The sequence below is a fragment of the Pituophis catenifer genome, unplaced genomic scaffold (assembly GCF_029215685.1).
Source record: "Pituophis catenifer annectens isolate HBS135680 unplaced genomic scaffold, rPitCat1.0.hap2 SCAF_1, whole genome shotgun sequence".
Lineage (NCBI taxonomy): Eukaryota > Metazoa > Chordata > Lepidosauria > Squamata > Colubridae > Pituophis > Pituophis catenifer.
In genome coordinates this window covers 347930079-347954163 of record NW_027256881.1, presented here as the reverse complement: position 1 = coordinate 347954163, position 24085 = coordinate 347930079, and the positions used below count along the sequence as shown (strand labels likewise).

General features: G+C 39.1%; 1 protein-coding gene across 1 annotated transcript; it reads left to right on the top strand.

The window, feature by feature from the left end:
- The first annotated feature begins 13335 nt into the window (after positions 1-13335).
- On the top strand, positions 13336-14277 carry LOC139312508 (vomeronasal type-2 receptor 26-like). The gene has a single exon (XM_070937363.1). The coding sequence runs from the start codon at positions 13336-13338 to the stop codon at positions 14275-14277; it is 942 nt and encodes a 313-aa protein (XP_070793464.1).
- The last annotated feature ends 9808 nt before the right edge of the window (positions 14278-24085 follow it).

Sequence of the window (24085 nt, the reverse complement as noted above, 5' to 3'; positions counted from 1 at the left end):
AAGTTAGTATTTTAAAGGGATATGTTCAGTATTAGTGTTTTTAAGCAAATATGGTTGTTTCCTTTGATAAACAAAGTATGTCATAACTGTTTGCATTATATTAATAACCTCTCATGATATTTCATCTCTTGGACATCCATGCTAAACAATCATGATTAATCTCTATGATTGCATAGAGAGTCTGCAGAGCAATAATTCAACCCATGCCCACCCATCAACTCATCACAATAAAATTTCCTTAATGAGTATACATTCCCGGAAAGGTCAACCAGAACACGACAGTCATCCCAGTTTCCTAACTAAGGTTAGGACGCATTTGCCAATCATACAATCCTGTGACATATGTAATTTAAGGGTGATAACGAGCACCTTGAATGGCATCTTGTGGGAATCTGGGAACCATTGCAGCTCATGCAACAAAAGTCTAGATGGATGAACATAGAAGTACCCAATATTGTGAGCACCTCTTCATTTTGGACCAGCTGCATGAAACAATAGATTTTTTTTTTTTTTTTTTTTTAGTATTTAGCATTTGTTTTAAATTGATTGGGGTTTTAAATCTGTCTGGGCCAAACTATTTAATTCAATTTTATCCCTGCTTTTTAAATTTTGTATGTATGTATTTTATTGTTGGTTGTTCACCGCCCTGAGTCCTTCGGGTGTAGGGCGGTATATAAATCAAATAAAAGTCAAAGTAAAGTAAAGTAAAGAATATTCATAGCTCAGGTTTAGATTGTAGCAGTGGTTTATTCTCCAAGCTTCCCATTTGGCTCTTGGACATTTCATGACCCAACCATGTAACATCTTCAGTAGATGTTTGGGTGAAGTGTCTTGTTTCTTCCATTTATATAAGCCTTATGTGGTGTTGTGGTCAGTTGGTCACGTGACTGGTTGTTTGTGTGGCACAAAATTGAGGAGGTGGTCAGTTCTGTCATTCATTAGTCATTTGGATGGTCCAGTTTCTTATAGGTACATATGCTGGTTTTAAGTCAGTGTGTTTACTGATGAAGCCATTTGTAGAGGGTCAGGCTTCATTGAATTTGTGTACATGATGGTTTTTTGCTTGTCCAATAACTTCAGCTTTGGCCCAGTCGAACCAGTGTCATAAACTTTTAATGTGGCTTAAAAACAGGGACTTTTGATCCCTGTTTGGGCTTGACTACCAGCTGGTATTCACAAATTCTAGTTTTCAAGTGTCATCCTGTTCATCCAACATGGAACTGGCTGCATTTGTTGCAATTTAATTTGTATATTATGTTGGTGCCATATTCCTTCCGTATTTTGTCTTTCATCATTGTTAGTTCTTATCTGGGTAAATGTGGGTTTCTGAGCTCTTGGTATTCCCAGTAGCCTGGCAGTTACTTCTGAGGAGAAGCTGAACATGTAAAACATTGTATGATTCAATGGGCAAGGAATTTTGGATATAATGTGATGTTTGAACAATGGGAAAATGTGTGGATGAAAGGTTTAAAATTTACACTAAACTATAATTTAAAAGAAAAAATTTATAAGATGATGTATTGCTGGCATTTAACACCAGATAAGTTATCCAGAATGTATAACGGTATTTCAAATGAATGTGTGAAGTGTAAAAGCAAAGGAACCTTTTCCATTTATGGTGGACATGTGATAAAGCAAAGAAAATTTGGAGTAAGATTCATATTATAATAAAGAATATTCTTGAAATGAAAATAAAAATGAAACCAAAAACTTTTCCTTTGGGTTTAATGGAAAAAGACTTGGAAACATTTTTTGATCTTATATAAGTTGACAGCAGCAAGACTATTATACGCACAAAAATGGAAGGAGTCTAAGATTCCCACTATGGTTGAATGGCTACAGAAGCTGATGGAGTTGTCAGAAGTGGCCAAATTGATCGTTTTGGTTAAAGGAAAGAATATAAGTACCTTTGTTTCCACATGGAAACCGCTTCTGAACTTTGTGCCTCAAGTGGAAAAAAAGAATGAAACTTTGATTTTGGGTTTTACCGATTAGATTGATACGTTTTTATAGAAATGGATAGTTTATATTACTATGGGAAAACAAAAAGTTGTGGTTTGATGTTAATGATTTTTTTTTAATTTTTTATTTTTAAACACAAACAAACATAAAACACAAATACATATAAACACAGATACATTGATACAATACAAAAAAAAAAAAAGAAAGAGTGTATCGACTAACTCCTGAGAAACTATCACATTGCATGCTTTTTTTTTTTTTTTTATACTGCAAGAGAGGGAGTCGGAAGGCAATGTTTCTCCTTTTCTTTTCCCAAATTTCTTTTCACTTTTCTCTTCTTGTTTCCCCCTCAACACACTGTGTCTTCATATTTACTTTTGGGGAGAAATTAACAGACTTAATTAGAACAATTTATTTGAAACAATCAGCCAGAATAATAATGAATGGAGAAATGACAGAGAAGATTAATATAACTAAATGAGTAAGACAGGGATGCCCCCTGTCACCTCTATTATTTATATTATCTTTGGAAATATTATTAATACAAATTAGGAAAAATCAAACAATAAAGGGTTTGAAAGTCAAACAGGAGGAATAGAAGGTCCAAGCATTTGCAGTTGGTTTAGTTTTTATAATGGAAGATCCTTTGGAGATGGGAACTATCTTGATAAATCAAGTTGAAGAATTTGGTAAAGTAGTGAGGCTTAAAATAAATAAGGAAAAAACTAAAATATTAAGGAAGAATTGTACAAAAAGACAACAGGAAGAATTGGAAAGGAAATTGGGGATTCAAACTGCTAAAAAGGTGAAATATTTAGGAATTTGCCTTATAGCGAAATGTTCTACAATGAAAGAAAATTATTACAACAAATTCAAAAAGACTTAGATATTTGGGCCAAATTACAGTTATCCTTAACAGGTAGAATAGCCGTGATAAAGATGAATGTATTACCTAAATTATTATATCTTTTTCAATCAATACCAATTAGACTAGGAAAACCATTCTTTGAATATCTAAATAGAATGATAGACAAATTAATTTGGCTGGGGAAAAAAGCCCAAATAAAACGTAAATTTCTGCAGGACTCCAGAACCAAAGGAGGATTCGGCCTATCCGATTGGGAATTATATTATCAGGCGGCTGCAATAACTTGGTTAAAAGATTGGATTCAGTTAAGAAATAAGAGAATATTAATATTGGAAGGCCATGACCTCCAATTGGGATAGCATGTGTTCCTTTGGGAAGGGAAAATTAAGACACATACATACTTCCATACGTACATTTAGCACATACTTAATGCTGAATGCTTTGATCGATATTTGGAATATTATAAAGAAAAATCATTATATGAAAGTTCCAGTTTGGATATCAACGATGGAGGCCATAATCTATCCCAATGTACTGGACTTAAATAAAATAGTAAAATATTGGGACCTATTAGATGAAATTGGAAATTTAAAGTCAGGATTAGATTATTAGAACAGGATCTAATAAAACAAGGAATAAAAATTGACTGGTGGCCATACTTACAGATTAAAACAAAATATAAAAAAGATAAGGAACAATTTGGCATATACAGAGAACAATTGGAACTTGATAAGATATTATTAGGACCCGGGGGAAAAATGATCACAAAAATGTATAATTTTTTGTTGAAATTTAAAATGGAAGAGGAAACCGTGAAAGAAACAATGATCAGTTGGGCAAAAAGTTTTGGACATAATATTCATTTGGATCAATGGGAGAGAATATGGGAGCGAAATTACAAACTAATGATGTCAGCTGCTTATAAAGAAAATCTTTACAAAATGTTCTACTGATGGCATTTGCCACCAGCAAGATTGGCCAGGATGTTCTTGAATAGGTCTCTGAATTGTTGGAGGTGTAGACACAAACAAGGGACATTCTACCACATGTGGTGGACCTGTCCTAAGATTAGGAAATTTGGGGGCAAGATTAAAAAATGGCTGGATGAAATAATAGGGCAGAAGATAGAAAGAAAGCCAGAACTGTTTCTCCTGGGTATTTTGGAAGGGAAAATGCAGAAATTTATACAATATATCATATTACACATACTAACGGCAAGTAGAATTGTGATAACACAAAATTAGAAACAACCAGACACCTCTCCAGATCAAATCATAATTTAAAAATATATATGAAAGCGCAGAGATGAACAGATTATCTATGGAAATGAAGGAGAGGGAGGACACCAAATACTATTTAATATGGAATAAATGGTATTCCTGGCTGGAGAGTAAACATAAAATTTAAGGGATGTTTTTGTTATGAGATCGAATTGTAAATAGAAATCAAGATAATTTAAATAAAGATATAAGTTTAAGATAGAGATATTTAGAAGTAGAATTTGTGTAAAGAGGTTAAATAGGTTAGAGATACCGATGCAGAAAAGTTATTATTAGTATTGAAATTTTGATATGTTTGTTCTTGGTTGTTTATATCTTTTGTTTTGTGTTTGTGTGTGTGTGTTTTTTTTCTTGCTTTTTTGTGTATTATGTTTCTTTTTGTATTGTGCATTTTAATCTTTGGAAATTTAATAAATATTATTATTTTTTTAAAAAAAAGAAATGGAGTTTGACACCCCTGCTCCAGTTCATGTTCAGTCAGGTTCATTCCTCATGTTTCTTCAGCAGAGCTCTGGATGTCCCTTGATCCTTTTCAGCTCCCTCAATTGAATCCTGGGGCATGTTGGGAACAATGGACCCAGAGAGGCTGCATGTGAGCAAGATCGCATGCAATCTTGGATTTTGCACGCAAGATCTCAGTAGCTTTCCTATTCCAGGTAGTGGCCAAGGCCTCAGAAGGACCATGGAGCAGAGCCTGGGGTATAATCCTCAATTCCCTTTGGAACCTCATCAGACACAAAGAGTAGACTGGTCAAAGAGATCCACCCCCTGCAGAGAGGGTCAGCATAAAAGAATCTCAAAGTCATCAGGCCATGATCTGGCCAGGACAAAGCGGACCAGGGCAACTCCTCCTCAGATCAGGTTGGAAGTGATCTGCTTTGAGTTGAGCCAAGAAGGATGGTGGCCATGGTGAAATGCCTCAAAGGCCAGCCCCAGAGATGGCAAATGGATATCCCTCAAGACAATAAGCCTCGGGAACCCCACAGTCAACTGTCACATGCCCTCCAGAGGCTCAGACATGGAGGTTGCTATGCAGCAAGAAGGCTGGTACAGTAGTAACAATCCCAACTGGTCCTGTGAATGAATCTTCAAGAAAAGACCTGACAATTTGGGGAGCAGTACCCCAAAAGACCAAAAGAGAGACCCAGGGGACAATTGCTACCCTTAGGCTAGAGCAACAGAAAGTTGCAAGTCTTGAGAAACCTGAAGCTTCATGGGGAGACTGGCTGGAAAAATAGCAGTCTCTGATGAGCTCCATGAAAATCCAGCCGAACTAACCACTCTTGGGTCTTTGTACTGGAACCATCCTGTAGGAATGGCAAAGAAGGAGAGGCATCTTGGATGTCCAAGAGGAACAGGCAAGATCCTCGATAGGCCAGAAACAGCTCTTCAGACTGGCAGCGGAGGGGGGGGGGGGGCGGCCATTTCAAAATGACTGCTCTGAAGCTGGGACAACCAGACTAAGTTTTTGTGCAGGAGCGGTGTTTGAATGGAGTGCTGGTACCGGGTGAATGATTGGTCAACTCACAGGTAAAAGAAAATTTTGAATGTGGATATTAAAAGGTATCCCAGAGCTGAAATGAGTGGCTAATTGGCATTTGGGAAATTCCACGGAGGGAGAAGGACAAAGCGGAGACTAAAATATCAAAGCCCAAGAAGATTTTTGCATCTATAATTGGATTTGGAGAAACTAAAAATAATGAAAGAAAAGAACCTGAGGAAAAGTATTTTTTATGTGGATTTAAAGTATTTTTGACAGTTTTAACAATTAGTTGGTTTGAGAGCAATGAGGATTTGAGAGAGACATCTGCTGGTGGAAGGAGAGTACTGCAATACTTGGTGGAAGTTAGAAAAGAAAGTACAGCTGTGACTTTGACTTCCGGAAAAGATAATTTGGAAACTGTGAGAACTTTTAAGGAGTGTTTGTCTTTCTACATTGCTTGGTTTCGATTCTCAATGGCTGTGAAAGATAACAAATCTTCAACTTGGAGTAGGCTGGACAAATATTTCAATTGGACATTAGAATTTGAGAATAAAAAGAGACTATATGGATTTTAAGTTCTAATTAAATGTGACATAATTCAAAAGTCTTAACAATTTGTTAAATTGGCAATATGGAGTCTTGGATGTGTGAGGAATTAATTGAGATGTTTAAAACTATGCGTGAATCTCTAATAGGTAATAGAAAGTCAGAAATTTTGCTGGAATACACAGAGCAGGAAATAGGAGAGAAGGTGGTAAAAGGGAGCATAAATGAGGAGCAAGAAAATAATATTGAAGGAAAAGGAATTGAAAGCAAAAAGCAGTTAGATGATTTCATTGGGATTTACAGTGGCAAAAAATGAGTGGATGGGGGGAACATCCCCCCAAAAAAGGGTAAAGAGGGAAACAGCGGGAAGAGAATAGGAGAAAGCTTGGGGAGAACTACTCGAATAATATATTTAAAAGTGAGAAAAAGATACAATACATATAAAAAAAAGTTAAGAGAATGGAATAAAAGGAGAAAATCATCAAGAAGTGGATTTTTGGAGAGACTAAGAGAAAATGGTTAAAGAAGGGAAGATTAGTGGAAAGGAGGAAGGAAAACAAGATACATATTAGTAGATTTAAGGGAATTATATTAATATTATTAATTGTGGATGGTCAACTAAGTTAAAGGGTTTTTATGTAAGATTTGAATATGATGGTGTATATTGTATATAGTAAAACAGAATAGCAGACGAAATGGGAAACGGCAATTTGGTTTAATTTTGAAGACAATTTAAATTAAGAGAAGAAGTTGAAATGTTAAAAAGTGGGATGGGGAATTTGAGAAATATATTTAGTAATTGAGAAATAAGATGTTATTGGAAGAGATTAGGAATTAAAGGGTGGGTAGTGATATTGTTTATGTATTGAGAAGAACATAAAATAAGATAAAGAAGTGTGGAAAGAGAATATTATGGCTGAAATTGGAAACAGAGATATGATGTAAAATGGATTTGAAAAAAAAATGAACATGGCAGAAGCTGAAATAATAAGATATGGTGAAAAATGATTAATTGGTGATAAAGGATTATATAAAAGAGATGAATATGGGAAAAATGGGAAGATTAGAATAGATTATAAAGATTATTATGTATAAGATGTGAGCCGGTCAACAGTCTGTTCATAAAATATGTATAATGAAAGAAAAATTCAAATGAAACTTGTTTACAAAAGAAAGAAAGAAAGAAAGAAAGAAAGAAAGAAAGAAAGAAAGAAAGTTGCAAGTCTTGCAAAAAAAAATTGCACTTAATATCCTGAGATTCTTCCTCAAATTCCATTTCTGCCTTGTGCCACTGTTCCCAAGTAGCCTTCAAATGATCTGACCCAACTAGGGCATAAGCCAAAATCCATCTTGTGTGCAGGGATCACTTTCATGGAGGACAACTACACACCTTCCCATGACTCCATCTGCTCTGTGAATTACAAGAAGAGACACAAACATGTTTTCCATTCTGCTGTATGAAGAGAAGCTGTTGCTAAGGGGAGAGGACAATGGCTTTCCCTGCAATTATCAGAAGAATAGATACATTCTTCATGTATCCCCTGTGGATTTCCAGACACAAAGATCTTCCAGGATAAAACCTGCTTTAAAAAACATCTCTGAGTTCATCAGATGGGGGGCAGAACGTGTCACCTTAGCCTGTCTTGCAAAGAGCTCACTCCTGGGTTTGAAGAGACTCACATGTCTTTGTTCTCTCTATGGTCACAGCCCAAAGACAGGTAAGAGGAAGGATTATTGATATAAATTGGTCCTGGGGCCATCCAGGGGGCACAGGTGGTGTCTGATCTGCTAAAGTTCCAATGAGATTTCAGAAGCAACTTTCAAATCAGTTTCTGCCTAAACCTTGATTTCTGTTCTAGGAGGGAAGGTGATAATTATGACCGGGCAGGAGTCTTGCTACTTCTGATGATGCTGATGCTCTTCTGGCTCCTGGCTCCGACTACAGCAAAGAGGCTGCAAACCATTTGTGTGCTCAGGTGTTATATCCAGTTAAATGAAAGCTACTATAGGCCTGGTGATCTCATTCTTGGTGGGCATTTGCCCTTGGGAACAACGTTAAAGTCTCCTGTCCCAGACTTTAATACAGTGAAGCTTATTTTTGATAATGTGTAAGTTTCAGCTGAAGGAGAAACATGCAGATAATTGTTTTCTTTGCTTTAAACTCGGGGACCTTTTTCAGAAATGCTTCTTCTAGTGTATTCTACTGTCCTGGTGTAGTGCACATTTTGTGCTTTTCTCAATAAATTAGCAAGCTCTTCAAATAGGCTGGAATTCTCAATCTCCTCATCAGGAAGATGACAAACAACAAAATTGAAGAGGGAAGCTGTGCTGGCCTAGTGAAAAAGTCAAATTATAATATTAATCTGAACGGTAACTTCTGGTAGAAAATTCAAATAAAAGCTCAACACTCTTCAAGTATTCAGAAGTTACAAAAATCCCTCTCAGCGTTGGAATCAGCATTGCTCATGTGTAATGGCCTTTAGTAAATCTATGAGGTGACTCCTACTGTATTCCTGTGCTCAGCAATCCTTACCACACCTGAAGAAGCTGCTCCAAGAGAGTCCTTAAATATTTACGGTGAAAGGGGAGCAGCTGGAAAGGATTTCAGCCACTGGAGCAAAGTGAATATGGCAGGAATGATAGAGAGTGTAAAAGAGTCCATGATATCAATGGAAAGGCTTCTGTCCTTTCTCACAGTCATCCAAGTTCAGCCAAAGGAAATCCTTTGAATAAAAACTGTAACATTTTTCTCACTACAGATTCGCCATCAGTAACTACCAGCAGTTCCTTGCATTGATGTTTGCTGTCTCCGAGGTCAATAAGGATTTTCTTCTGCTGCCCAACATCACCCTTGGCTTCCACATCTATGCACATTTCCAGAGCGAGAAGATTATTTCCTTAAACAGCCTCTCCATGCTCTCCTCACGAGGCCAAGTGGTCCCAGGTTACAAATATCACCTGCAGGACACTCTGCTCTCCGTTATTGGTGGTCTCAGTACCAAGTCCTCAAGGCTGATGGCCTCCATCTTCAGCATTTTTAAGATCCCACAGGTAAGAGAACTTCCTTGGATGCATTATGGAATAGATAAAGATCAAAATCACACACAGAAGCCAAACATGTAACCAAAAGTAGTTTTTTTGTGGGATGGGGGCATATAATGAGCTTTTGACTCTTAGATTATTCTTTATTAAAGGGTAACCAGCATTTTAGTGCCATTTATTCTCTGTATCAGTTTCTTCTGTATGGTTTCTTCTCTTGTCTTCTTACAACCAATAAAAATGGCTAAGAAGGGAAGAAGATGAAATTTGCCAGTCAAAGTGATTCAGTCTGACTGGAAGTCCATCAATCACACAATGGTCACTACTAGAGTCAGCATGAAACTTTTACTTTGTCTTTGAAAACAGAATCTCTTTTTCTCCAGCTTGGTGTTGGCTTTGAGTTCTCCCAGGGAGAGAGAAGAGTTTATCCTTCCTTCTTCCGGATTAATCCCAAGGAATCTCCTCAGTATGTGGGTCTAGTCCAGCTGCTCCTGTATTTCCAGTGGAACTGGGTTGGACTTTTTGCCCCTGAAGATGAGAGGGGAGAACGTTTCATCTCAACTCTGATGCCAATGCTCCAGGAGAAGGAGATCTGCCTGGCCTTCACTCTAATGCTGGAATTGGATAATATTGATATCACTGGGAACAAGATAAGTCTCAATTTCCTCACATGGTCTAAAGCAGAAGTGTTTATTCTATTTGCTGACTTAGCTGTTACTAGCAGTTTAATAGGGGCAGTAAATTTTTTTGAAAAAATCATAAAAGTATCATTTAGAAAAGTTTGTATCTTCACTTCCCATTGGAAACTTGGTGTGGAGGAATCTAAATACATATTGCGATATTTAAAGGTTTTCCATGGAGTCTTGCATTTTAGGGACCACTCCGGGGATGTCTCTGAATTCAGCCACTTCCTCCTATCATTAGATCCCTTGAACCCCAAAGGAGATGTCTTTCTCCCTCCGTGGTGGGAAGCGGTCTTTCGCTGCAAGATCCATAAATCAGGAGAGATCCCTCCAAAGGGGAAAAAACAATGTACAGGAAAGGAGAATCTGCAGAATGTGCCCAATTACACTTTTGAAAAAAGAATGACAGGTGAAAGTTACAATATCTACAATGCTGTTTATGCTCTGGCACATGCTTTACATGCAATGTATGGATCAAGAGTTCGACCGACCATAATGAGGCTTGGAAAGAGGATCTCAGATGTCCAGTCATGGCAGGTAATTTCTATGGCTTCTGACTCAGTCCACAGACACTTAAATTGGAAGCTTCCCATATGAATTTCTTCAGTTACTGATTAAATGTCTGCATTCTCCCATACCAATTCATCTGAGACCCTGCCCCTCTTTTTAGTTTACCATTTGTTGTGCTACACAACTTGTTGTGTGAAAACAGCTTCTGATTAAGTATGGATGGAAACTAACCAAGGAGAGAAGCAACCTAGAACTAAGGAGAAATTTCTTAAGGGTGGATTTACCTTTAGAATTTGTGGGAGCCCCATTGCTGGAGTCATTGAAGAAGAGACAGGATAGCCACTTGTATAAAACTGTAGAGGGTCTGTTGCCTGAGCAGGGGGTTGGACTAGAAGACCTCCAATGTCCCTTCCAATACTGTGATTCTGTTTCTATGACAACCACAGCACAGAGCAAGATTCAAAGTGGTCCTAATGGGCTCCTGGTCTGAAATTCATCAGAATTTTCTGCATCAAAGCCTGAAATGTTGGACCTCTCTGACTAGTGAAGTGATCAACCAGGTTGGATGCTTCCTTCCACGTGGCCCAATTGATCAAACCTGTTTCCTGCCTTCTGCTGCCTTTGACAATGAGCTAGAGAAAACCAGTGGAATTTTCCGTGGTTCTCTTAGAAATGGTTTATTCATTCCAAACATTCATTGATCAATTAAAAAGACCGTGGGAAAAAGTAACTATTTGAAAGTGCACGTAGCCAAGTATCACAAGAGGAAAAGCCTACAATTAAATTTAGATTGTGGAATTAAAATTCTTGTGTTTTGCTCAAATTGGAGTTGGAAACCATGCCCAGTGATGAAGAGAAAACTTTTAGTTTCAGAGTTAAATACACCTGATTCCTCAGATTTCCAGCAAGAGACAGAAGTAGCTTCTCAAATATAAACCCATCTTCTCAAGATGCCCTTTATGTGATGATAGAAGCCATGATGTTTCATTTGTAGCTTTAGCCCAAATACTCGAATTTCTGAATGCCTCTTTTATTTCAGATTCTTGCCTATGTGAGTAATGTGCAGTTCAACAACAGTGCTGGAGATGAGGTCTCCTTCTCAGAAGATGGACTGGGATCTGATTGTTATGATCTTCTCAACTGGGTTCTCTTCCCCAATCGATCTTTTGTCCACAGGAAGGTTGGTCAAGTAAATCCTGAGGCTCCTCCAGGCCGGGATTTCACCGTTTACTCTGATGGAATCATCTGGGCCACAAAGGTGAGTTGCAAGGAAATGTTCTAAATTCACAGAAAGATTCATTCTCTTCCTGAGGTGCAGAATATCTTTCTAAGTTGAAAAATAATCAATTGAGTCAGAAATCATGGCAGTTATTTGGTGAGAAATCTGCTTTGTATGTAACACATTTGTGGTCTGATTTGTGTCATTCCACAAAGAGTTAGGTTTGGGAACAACATCTGCTTGAAACGCAGGATGCAATTACAGCTAGTAACAGTGATTTCCATTGACCACTGTCACTCAGTTGCATCCTCATGGTTCTTTATTTTAGAAATGCTGTGGTTCAGTCACAATCCTTCCTCTGCAGGATGAAACCCCAGTTAAAATCTCCACCATCTGTTGATGTCTCAGGAATTCCAGTGGCCTGAACCCCCCAGGAGCTGTTCCATATTTCTGATAGATGGTGGCAATGTATCTCTTTAGAAGAAAATCTGAACATAGAAGTAGGAATGGGGAAAAGCATGAATGCAACAGGTTCATTGCTTAGGTCATCTCAAGTATTTCTCTTTTCTCTTTCAGAAGGTGCCCTTTGCCAGGTGTGGCATGAAGAGGTGCCATGCAGGAGAGAGGAGAAGAGTTCCAGAGGACAAGCAGGTTTGCTGCTACCAGTGTGAGGCTTGTCCAGAAGGGACCTTTTCTAATCAGACAGGTAGGCAAGACTTCAAATGTAAATCATCCAGGATCAAAGAAGACATTCATTAAGTCATTTTTTTGTTATTGTTATTTTTATGAGATTGTCATGAAATCATATCTTCCAGGAAAACCTTTGCTGAAATCAGTTTCCAGATATAAACTGCCCTGGCACAGAAGCCACCTTTCCCAATCCTCAGCAGTTCCATGCAGGATATCTTTAGGGCTGAATTTATGAATGCCCAACTGGGATTTCCATTGGTACTCTAACATCCAATTGCAAAAACTGCCTTCCAAACTTACCTGAGGAAGTGGGCTGTGAGGTCCAAGCTTTAATTTTTATTATTCAGAATAAGCTCCTTCTGTCAGCACTATCAACCTCTGAGGAAATAGACCTGCCAGGGAAAGAGGACATTCATTTATTTATGTCTCTTTGATAGAGCAGGAGGGAGCAAAAAACATCTAAATGGACAGATCTGAGATACGAAGTAGAGAGGTTAAGGCAGGGCAGGTGTGAAATCCAGCAGGTTCTGACAGGTTCTGGAGAACCGGTAGTGGAAATTTTGATTAGTTCAGAGAACTGGCAAATACCAGCTCTAGCTGATCCCAGAGTGGGGTGGGAATGGGGATTTTGCAGTATCCTTCTCCTGGTACACCCACCAAGCAACACCACACCTACCAAGCAACACCCAAAGAACCAGTAGTAAAAAATTTTGAATTTCACCACTGAAACAGGGATAATATACACACAAACAAAACAGCAGCATTTCTGGATAACAAATCTGTCTGTCTTCTATGGGTTCCATTATAAAATGGGAGAAAAAAAAGGCAGCAATCTTAAACTGAAAGCCACGTTACTCATGGAAGTGCAGAGTGAATGGATAACTGGAATTGTTTAAATCCTCGTCTCTGGATAATCTATCCCCAGGATCATCGTAAATGAAGAATGATTTGCTCTTTTTGATGTCCCATAAATTACACATGGGTTCTCACAACACGCCAACAGCAGAAAGGCAACACTCATATGTTCTCTAAAGTAGGGATAATGGGCATGGTAGATGCCCCTGAAATGCTCACAAAGACTCTTGATTTCAGATGCAGCTCACTGTGAACCCTGCCCAGAAGACCATTATCCCAACAAGGACAAGGACCAGTGCATTGCCAAGAAGATCCACTTCCTTGCCTATCAAGACACCCTGGGATACACTTTAGTTTTTCTTGCTCTTTTCCTCTCTGTGGTCACTTCTGCAGTCCTGGTGATTTTCCATAAATACCATGACACGCCAATAGTCAAGGCCAACAACCGAGACCTCACCTACCTCCTCTTGACCTCCCTCCTGCTCTGCTTCCTCTGCTCCTTCCTCTTCATTGGTCAACCAGGGAAGCTCACCTGTCTCTTCCAACAATCTGCCTTTGCCATTCTCTTTTCCCTTGCGGTTTCCTCTGTTTTGGCAAAAACTGTCATGGTGGTTTTGGCCTTCATGGCCACCAAGCCAGGGAACAAGACAAGGAAACTCTTAGGAAAACCACTGACCAACTCCATTGTCATAGCCTGTCCCCTGATCCAAGCAGTCCTTTGTGCCACCTGGTTGGTAACCTCTCCCCCGTTTCTTAACTTGGACTTCCACTCCTTGTTTGGAGAGACCATCTTGGAATGTAAGCAAGGCTCAGCTGTAATGTTTTACAGTGTCCTCTCTTACCTAGGTTTTTTGGCCCTTGTCAGTTTCACAGTGGCATTTCTAGCTAGGAAACTGCCTGATAGTTTTAATGAAGCCAAGTTCATTACTTTTAGCATGCTGGTCTTTTGTAGTGTTTGGATCTCCTTCCTCCCTACCTACCTGAGCACCAAAGGGAAATCCATGGTGGCTGTGGAGATCTTCTCCATTTTGGCCTCTGGAGCTGCTCTCTTGGCTTGTATCTTTTTCCCCAAATGCTACATTATTCTGCTGAGGCCCGATCTCAATTGTAGAGAAAATATAGTAAGAAACAAGAATATCTAACCAAGACAAGGAGTTGCCTCATTTATATTTGTCTTTCTGGCATGTTTAGAATGTGATAAGATTTCTAATAAATGATGACATGAAGGAGGAATTTATCCATAAAAGAATTTCTTATCCTTGCTTACAATATTCCTCTGGTCAGTCTTTTGTTTTTCATGTTTTCAAAGTGTCCTTAGTGAGGTCCAATGCCCTGTATGGAAGGAAAACTTCTTGTTAAAGATGTGTTTATTATTTTGGATATTTCTAAGTTTATATGGCAAAAGAAAAAATCCAAAATTAAATACTACTGCAAGATGCTAAGGAAAAAGAGGGGTTGGGTTTTCCAGACCTGAAATTGTATTTTGAGGCATGTTGTCTGGCCTGGTTAAAAGAGTGGGTGAACCTCCAGAATAAGAGGCTACTTGGATTAGGGGGCCAGGAATTAAGGTTTGGTTATTTATGGTATGATAAAGTTAAAGTTCATGTTGATTTTAATAATCACTTTGCTAGACATGCCATACTAAGAGTTTGGAATAAATATAAAACAAGGTTCTATACAAATTTGCCTCTTTGGGTGTTCCCAAGAAGCTTTTTAAAGAAAAGAAATGGTGGCGAAGGCAGACCGCTAGACGTGTGGTAAAATATTATCTTTCTTTCTTTCTTTCTTTCTTTCTTTTTTTTTTTGAATTTTAAACAAAACATAAAATAAAAATCCATCTTCCATTATAATTTCAAACAGTGTGTCGGTCGGTTACAAATCTTTTGTGCTTCATCTCCATATTCAAAATTTACTAGTTATTTAGTTTCTCATATTTTCAAACAAATAAACATCCTCGTTTATCATTTATTTAACAATGGCTTTACCGCTTCATAAAAATTATTTTCAAGTATTGTATTTATAACATTCATTTCATGTTTCATATTTCATTTCCATGCTTTCTTATCTAGCCATTGGTAAAATAAATTCTATATCTTATAATATTTTTTATCTTCTTGTTCTCTAATTTCAAATGTCAATTTACTCATTTCAGCACATTCCATAATTTTCTTAATAACTTCATCTTGCGTTGGTATTTTCTCATCTTTCCAGTTTTTTGCAAACACAATTCTAGCCGCTGTTAAAACATTCACAATCAAATATCTCAATTCTCTACTGTATATTTCTGGCACAAATCCTAATAAAAAAATCTTTGGCTTAAAGTCTATGTGTTTTTTTTATCATTTTTTCCAACCATGTGTGGATTATAGTCCAGTATCTTTTAGCTTCTATACATGTCCATCACATATAGTAATATGACCCGTAGTCTGATGACATTTCCAGCACTTTTCCGATTTGTTCTTGAACATTCTGGCTATTCTTGCTGAGGGTAGATGCCACCTGTAAAACATCTTATACAAATTTTCCTTATATGCTGTTGACATTGTCATTTTATAATTTTGCAGCCACAGTTTTTGCCATTTCTCTAAGTCAATTCCATAATCAAAATTTTCCCCCCATGCAATCATTGTGGTAAAATATTATCTTTCAACTCTGGTGAACCTACATTAAAATTGAGGGAAGAACTTGAATTAGATGGTTATGTTTGCCATTGGTTTACATATCAAGAACTGAAAGAATGGTTTAAATCAAATAAAAAGAGTTGTGGGTTTGATTTTGCTAAGAATAAATTGGAAATCTTACTATGTGGTAGTGATGAGCATATTATTGTTAAGATTTAGAAAATGTTATTGAAATTAAATTTGGAAAGTGAACATGTAAAACATTGTATGATTCAATGGGCAAGGAATTTTGGATATAATGTGATGCCTGAACAATGGGAAAATATATGGATGAAAGGTTTAAAATGAACTATAATTCAAAAGAATTTTTTATAAGATGATGTATTGCTGGCATTTAGCACCGGATAAATTATCCAGAATGTATAAGGGTTTTTCAAATGAATGTTGGAAGTGGAAAAGCAAAGAAGGAACTTTTTACCATTTATGGTGGACATGTGATAAAGCGAAGAAATTTTGGAGTAAGATTTGTAATATAATACAGAATATTCTTAAAATGAAAATAAAAATGAAACCAGAAACTTTTCTTTTGGGTTTATGGAAAAGGACTTGGAGAAAAAACTTGGAACTTGGATTTTATATATGTTGACAGCACCAAGATTATTATACACACAAAAATGGAAGGACTCTTAGATTCCAACTATGGATGAATGGCTACAGGAAGTCATTTTTTCTTCTTTTCTTTCCCCCAATTTCTCCTCACTTTTCTCTCCTTGTTTTCCCCTCACACACACTGTGTCTTCCTATTTACTTTTTGTATTTTAACTTATAATCTAATAAAAAATGTTAAACTGGAAAAAATTGTGTTTATTATTTCAAGGAGGAAATTTTCTTATTTTGTTCCTTAGTTTATGTAGTCTATTTTTAAGGTAGTGTTTTAAAGGATTGGGTTCAATATCAGTGTTTCTAAACATATATGGCTGTTTCCTTAGATGTTTGAGGCTTTATAGAACTTCCCTACCAACACTCAATTGTTTTTGAAATAGCAGAATTTAAATCTTCCTCACATCCAGATCTGCAGTACTGCCTCATCAATGTTGGGCAGAATTTCCCTGAAAGGAATGAGCAAAGAATGTCATAATTGTATGGAGTATGTTAGTCATCTCTTCTGACATTTCATCTCATGGACTGCCATGGTAAACTATGCTGTTCCATGAGATTTGTGTGCACAGAAGGTCTCCACAGGAATCATTCTATCCATGCCCAACATCACAATCCAATTTCTTTAATGAGGACAAGTTCTCAGTAACATCATTCAAGGTGTGCTAAGATATGACAGTCATCAAAGTCAGGAGGCACCTAGAAATCACAGAGTCCTGTGACATGTAGTCATTTAATCCTGGGTTCATATCCAACATATCAACAATTGATATGTTGAGGATAACATCTCCATTTCCATCAGAAGGCCTCTCATGTGGGAAATAGAAACAATGGAGGAATGTGTGCAAATTGGCCCATAAAATAGCAAACTCAAATTCTCTGGTTTTCCCATAAGCTTTATCAAAATTTCTATGGCAACATAACTGACATACTTTTTAATTAAGATGATATTTCTCTGTTGAAGATAATAACAATAGAAGAGTGGCAACATAATTGATAGTTTGTTAATTATGAATATTATATAATTACACCATCTATTTCTTATGCACAAATCATCTTCTCCTTCTTTATCAAATGTATAATATGAGTGCAATCTTTGGTCTTCCAGGGTTCTTACCACTATTCTCTGGGGAGAATTTATCCTGGGCACACTCTTAACAAGCAATACTGCTGTGAGAATTGATTATTGATTTTTGGTCCTGCATTTGAAGCCTGAAGGCTTAAGCAGTTGTAATAGCTACATAAACATGACAGATTGTGCTTGTTTAGCAACAATGATGAAATAGTAACTTTGGAACACATTGTATTGATGGAAATGGGACAATTGTCTGCAGTCGTCTTGCCCCGGCCACCTCATCCCAGCCTCCCCATTTCAGCTAACCCACCATGGACACCCCTCCGCATCAGTCCCTCCACAGTAGCCCCCCCCCCCCGAGCTGATTCGCCACATGCACTCCTTTCCAGCCATCCTCTCCCACTGCTTCATTCTGGGTGATTCACTGCAGTACAAATTGCCTGCAGCAGATTTGCAATGCGGGACAATTAGCCCTGCATGTCTGAACTGTTCCCAAACCAAACCCATTCCCAGAAGGTCCTTCCCACTCCACCAACCTCCTCCTCCTCTATTGACTCCTGGAATTGGGGCCCATTCCCCATTTTTTTTATTTTTTTTTTCAATCTTATATATATAATTTTTATTAATATATTCTATACACTAATACACAATCCCCATTTTTTTTCATTGCCCCCCACATGAGAATCATTCTCAGCAAAGAGGGATCGGGGCCATGTGAGTTGCAGACAGTAAGAGGCTCTAGGGCAGATCTGCCATCAAGGATGAGAGAGAGGAAATAGGGAAGGGGGGAATGACAGGAAGCAGAAAAGGCAACCAGAGACAATGACTGAGCGATCCAAGGACAGAGGCATGGGAACAGAATGCAAAGGGCCACCAAATAAGCATCAAAATTTAGAACTATTACTCAAACAACTAATTTTAACTTCATTGGACACTAACAAGATGACATATGGGGGAGGGCCTGGGAGTAAGTTAAATTACATGATTTGTGCAGGAATCTTTAGATCTGGTTTTGCTTATGCTGTAACTACTTGACTTTTAGTAAAAGTATACCCAACTCAATAAAGTCAAGGATTTTTCTTTCCTAAATGTCTAAGCTGGGACAGGCCTGACATTCTGTCCAACAGCAAGGCCAGCAAAGGCATTATGCAACCGGTGGTCCCTGCTGGAGACCCATAGATGATGCTTCCTAAATTAGAGGCTCCGTCACTCCAGGAGAGATTGAGAATTTTCTCCCCACAGATAGTTGTATGGAGAGCACAGTCCTGCCCTGCATTGACAGGAGGCTACAGCTTGCGGGCCCCTCTTTGCAAACTGGACACCCCATGCCATGGAATTGATCACCAAACTGAAGTGCTGGACAGAAACGGCATTGGTCGTTCTAGTAAATGATCTCTGGCGGGCCAGGGATGGGAGTTGTTCCTCCATCCTGGTCCTTCTTTACCTGTCAGCGGCTTTCAATACCATTGACCATGGTATCCTACTGCAGCGGCTCAGGGGGATGGGGCTAGGAGGCACTGTTTTACAGTGGTTCTCCTCCTATCTCTCTGGTCGCCTGCAGTCTGTTTGGGTGGGGGGTCAGGGATCCTCCCAGAGGCCTCTCACTTGTGGGGTGCCTCAGGGATCGGTTCTCTCCCCTCTGCTCTTTAACATGTACATGAAACCGCTGGGTGAGATCATTCGTGGCTTTGGGGTGAGGTATCATCAATATGCTGATGATACCCAGTTTTACATCTCCACCCCTGACCACCCTAGGGATGCCCTTTCTGTGATGTCCCACTGCCTGGAAGTGGTGCGGGTTTGGATGGGGAGGAAGAGACTCAGACTCAACCCTTCCAAGACTGAGTGGCTGTGGATGCCGGCATCCTGGGATCTGGAGGTTCCATCTTTAATGATCGGGGGAGAAACTCTTGCTCCCTCTGATAGGGTCCACAACTTGGGTGTCCTCCTGGATTCTCGGCTGTCCTTAGATGACCATCTGACGGCCGTAATCAGGGGGGCCTTCGCACAGGTGCATCTTGTGCGCCAGTTGCGCCCTTTTCTAGACCCTGATGGCCTCGCCACAGTCACTCATGCCCTCGTTACCTCTAGGTTGGACTAGTGTAACACCCTCTACATGGGGCTGCCCTTGGGATGCGTCCGGAGGCTCCAGCTAGTCCAGAATGCAGCTGTGTGGGTAGTTACAGGGGCATCTAGATACTCCCATGTAACACCTCTCCTGTGTGAGCTGCACTGGCTGCCGGTGGCACTCCAAATACATTTCAAGGTGCTGGTGTTTACCTATAAAGCCCTTCATGGCTTAGGCCCGGGGTACTTGCAGGACCATCTCCAGCTGCTCTCCCATCGTCCTGTACGCTCTCACAGAGTCGGCCTCCTCAGGGTGCCATCGGCCAAACAATGTCGCCTGATGGCCCCCAGGAGGAGAGCGTTCTCTGTGGGAGCCCCGACCCTCTGGAATGGATTGCCCACTGAGCTCAGGACAGCCCCCAACCTTCTTTCCTTCCGTCGCGAGCTGAAGACGTGGCTCTTCCATCAACTCAACTGATCCATTTTGGGGTACACTGTCATAATTTTAAACTGTTTTAATAGGGTTGCTGATTATAATTTTATTTCATTATGATTTGTATTGGAATTTGTCATTTTGTAAGCCGCCTTGAGTCCCCTGGGAGAAAGGCGGCATATAAATCACAATAATAAATTAATAATAAATAAATAAAGGGAAGTCCATGGTGGCTGTGGAGATTTTCTCCATTTTGGCCTCTGGAGCTGCTCTCTTGGCTTGTATCTTTTTCCCCAAATGCTACATTATTCTACTGAGGCCAGATCTGAATTGTAGAGAAAATATAGTAAGAAATAAGAATATCTAACTAATGTAACAGCTGGCCTCGTTTATATTTGTCTCTGAGGTGTTTTTAGAATGTGATAAGATTTTGGAAGAAAAGATGGCATGAATGAGGAATTCGTCCATAAACGAATTGTTTATCAACTGCTGCAACTGCTTATGATATACCTACTTTAAGCAATAATCACTCAGCCTTTTGTTTATCATGTCTTCAAAGCATCCTTGTGTTGTCCAGTGCCCTGTGTGGATGGAAAGCTAGTTTTTAAAAATGTATTTATTATTTCAAGAAGAAAATTTTCTCATTTTAACCTTTTTAATTTAGCTATTTTTTTTTAATAAGGAGCTTTAAAAGGGTTTGGTTCAGTATCAGTTTTTAAGCATATATGGATCTTTCTCTTTCTCTCTCTGTGTTAATTTTCAATATATAATTTTTATGTTTTATTAAAATACAAAGAAGAAAAGAAAAAAATAGGAAATTAAGGGAAGGGAAGGAAATGGGGAAAAGGGGCTGTAAAATACAAGGGGAAAGAGAAAAAAAGAAAGAAATGGGGCATTGACTTCCAACACTTCTAAGCACAGTGCAAAGCTTAGCCCCCTGCAGAGAGGGGCAGCATAAAAGAATCTCAAAGTCATCAGGCCATGATCTGGCCTGGACAAAGGGGACCAGGATAGCTCCTCCTCAGATCAGGTTAGAAGTGGTCTGCTTTGAGTTGAGCCAAAAAGGAGGTTGGAGATGGTGAAATGCCTTTATGCCTGTCCTGGAGATGGCAAATGGACGTCTCTCAAGACTATAAGCCTGGGGAACCCCACAGTCAACTGTGAAATGACCTCCAGAGGCTCAGCAACGAAGGTTGCTGTGCAGCAGGAAGGCTAGTACAGTAGTAATGATCCCAACTGGTCCTGTGAATGAATCTTCAAGAAAATAATTTCAGGCTTGGCAATTTGGGGAGCAACACCCCAAAAGACCAAAAGAGACACCCGGATGACAATTGCTACCCTTAGGCTACAGCAAGACTATTTGCAAGTCTAGCCAAAAAAATTGCAGTTAATATCCTGAGATTCTTCATCAAATTACATCTCTGTCTTGTGCCACTATTCCCAAGTAGCCCTCCTATTATCTGACCCAACTAGGGCACAAGCCAAAATCCATCTTGTGTGCAGAGGTCACTTTCATGTAGGTCAACAACACAACTTCCCCATGACTCCATCTCCTCTGTGAATTACAAGAGACACAAACATGTTTTCCATTCTGCTGCATGAAGAGAAGCTGTTGCTTAGGGGATAGGACACTGGCCTTTCTTTGCAATTATCAGAAAAGAACAGTCATTCTTCATGTATCCCCTGTGGATTTCCAGACACAAAGATCTTCCAGGATAAAAATATCTCTGAATTCACCAGATGGGGGGCAGAACTTGTCACCTTAGCCTGCCTTGTGAAGAGCTCACTCCTGGGTTTGAAGATACTCACATGCCTTTGTTTCCTCTATGGTCACAGCCCAAACACAGGTAAAAAGAGGCATTTTTGATATAAATTTCTCTTGGTGCCATCCAGGTGGCACAGGTGGTGACTGATCTACTAAAGCTCCAGTGAGGTTTTAGGAGCAACCTTCAAACCAGTTTCTGCATATACCTTGATTTCTGTTCTAGGAGGGAAGGTGATAAGAATGACTGGGCAGGAGTCATGCTACTTCTGATGCTGATGCTCTTCTGTTTCCTGGCTCCAATTACAGCAAAAAGGCTGCAAACCATATGTGTGTTCAGGGATTATATCAATGTAGATGCAAGCTACTATAGGCCTGGTAATCTCATTATTGGTGGGAATTTGCCCTTTGGAACCATTTATAAATCTCCTGTCCTGGAGTTTAATAAAGTGAATCGTCATCTACAGAATGTGTAAGTCTGAACTGGAGGGAAAACATGCAGATAATTATTTTCTATGCTTTAAATTTGGGGACTGTTTTTAGAAATAATTCTTCTAGTGCTTTGAACTGTCCTGGTATAGTTAACATGTTGCTCTTTTCTAGATAAAATACCAAGCTCTTCAAATAAACTTGAATTCTCAATCTCTTCATCAGAAAGATAATAAAACAACAAAAATGAAGAGGGAAGCTATGCTGACCTAGTGAAGAAGTCAAATTATAATATTAATCTGAACAGAAATGTCTGGTAGAAAATTCAAATAAAACCTCAACACTCTTCAAGTGTTCAGGAGTTACAAAAATCCCTCTCAGTTTTGGAATCAACATTGCTCATGAATAATGGCCTTTAGTATATCTATGAGACGACCCTCACTGTAGTCTTGTGCTCAACAATCTTTACCACACCTGAAGAAACAGCTCCAAGAGAGGCCTGAAATACTTATGGTGAAAGGGGAGCATTTGGAATGGATAACAGCCACTGCAGCAAAGTGAATATGGCAGAGATGATAGAGAGTATAAAACGGTCCATGATATTTGTGGAAAGTCTTGTCTCCTTTCTCAGAAAGACATCCAAGTTTAGCCAAGGGGAATCCTTTGGGGAAAAAAACCCAAACCCAATGAAATTTGGGAGTTTCTGCCCTCAAAGGTCCCCCCCAAACAGTGAAGCAAATTCTACAGCCATACACAAGCTTTCCTGTAACGTTCACCAATGTTTTCCTCACTACAGAATCATCATCAGTTACTACCAGCAGTTCCTTGCATTGATGTTTGCTGTCTCCGAGGTCAATAAGGATTTTCTTCTGCTCCCCAACATCACCTTTGGCTTCCACATCTATGGCCATTTCCAGAGGGAGATATTTATTTCCTTAAACAGCCTCTCCATGCTCTCCTCACGAGGCCAAGTGGTTCCAGGTTACAAATGTGACCTGCAGGACACTCTGCTGTCCATCATTGGTGATCTCAGTGCCAAGTCCTCAAGGCTGATGGCCTCCATCTTCAGCATCTTTAAGGTCCCACAGGTAAGAGAGCTCTCTTGGATCAAAAACACACATAGAAGCCAAAGATGAAACTAAACGTAGTTTTTTTGTTGGGGGGCATATCATGAGCTTGTGACTCTTAGTTTATTTCTTATTAAAAAGTAGCCATCATTTTAGTGCCATCTATTCTCTGTATCAGGTTGTTGGTTTCTTCTCTTGTCTTCTGACAACCAATAAAAATGCTTAAGTAGGGAAAAAGATGAAGTTTGCCAGTCAAAGTGAGTCTGGAGGGCCATCAACCACACAATGGTCACGACTAAAGTCAGCATAAAACTTTTACTTTGTCTTTGAAAGATGAATCTCATTGTTTTCCAGCTCGGTGTTGGCTTTGAGTTCTCTCAGGGAGAGAGAAGAGTTTATCCTTCCTTCTTCCGGATGAATCCCAAGGAATCTCCTCAGTATGTGGGTTTAGTCCAGCTGCTCCTGCATTTCCAGTGGAACTGGGTTGGTCTTCTGGCCCCTGAAGATGACAGGGGAGAAAGTTTCATTTCAACTCTGACGCCAATGCTCCAGGAGAAGGAGATCTGCCTGGCCTTCACTCTAATTGTGGAATTGGATAATATTGAAATCACTCAGAACAAGATTGTTGTTAATTTCCGCACATGGTCTAAAGCAGAAGTGTTTATTATGTTTGGAGACATAGTTGTTACGGGCACTATAATATGGGCGGCATATTTTTTTGAAAACTACAGGAAAGTTTCATTTAGGAAAGTTTGTATCTTTACTTTCCATTGGAAACTTGGTGTGGGAGAACCTGAAAAAACATGGGAATTGCTAAAGCTTTTTCATGGGTTCTTGCA

Bases quoted from the DNA above. Each gene is read 5' to 3' on its own strand.
- LOC139312508 (XM_070937363.1), top strand. From the start codon at position 13,336: ATGCCCCTGAAATGCTCACAAAGACTCTTGATTTCAGATGCAGCTCAC.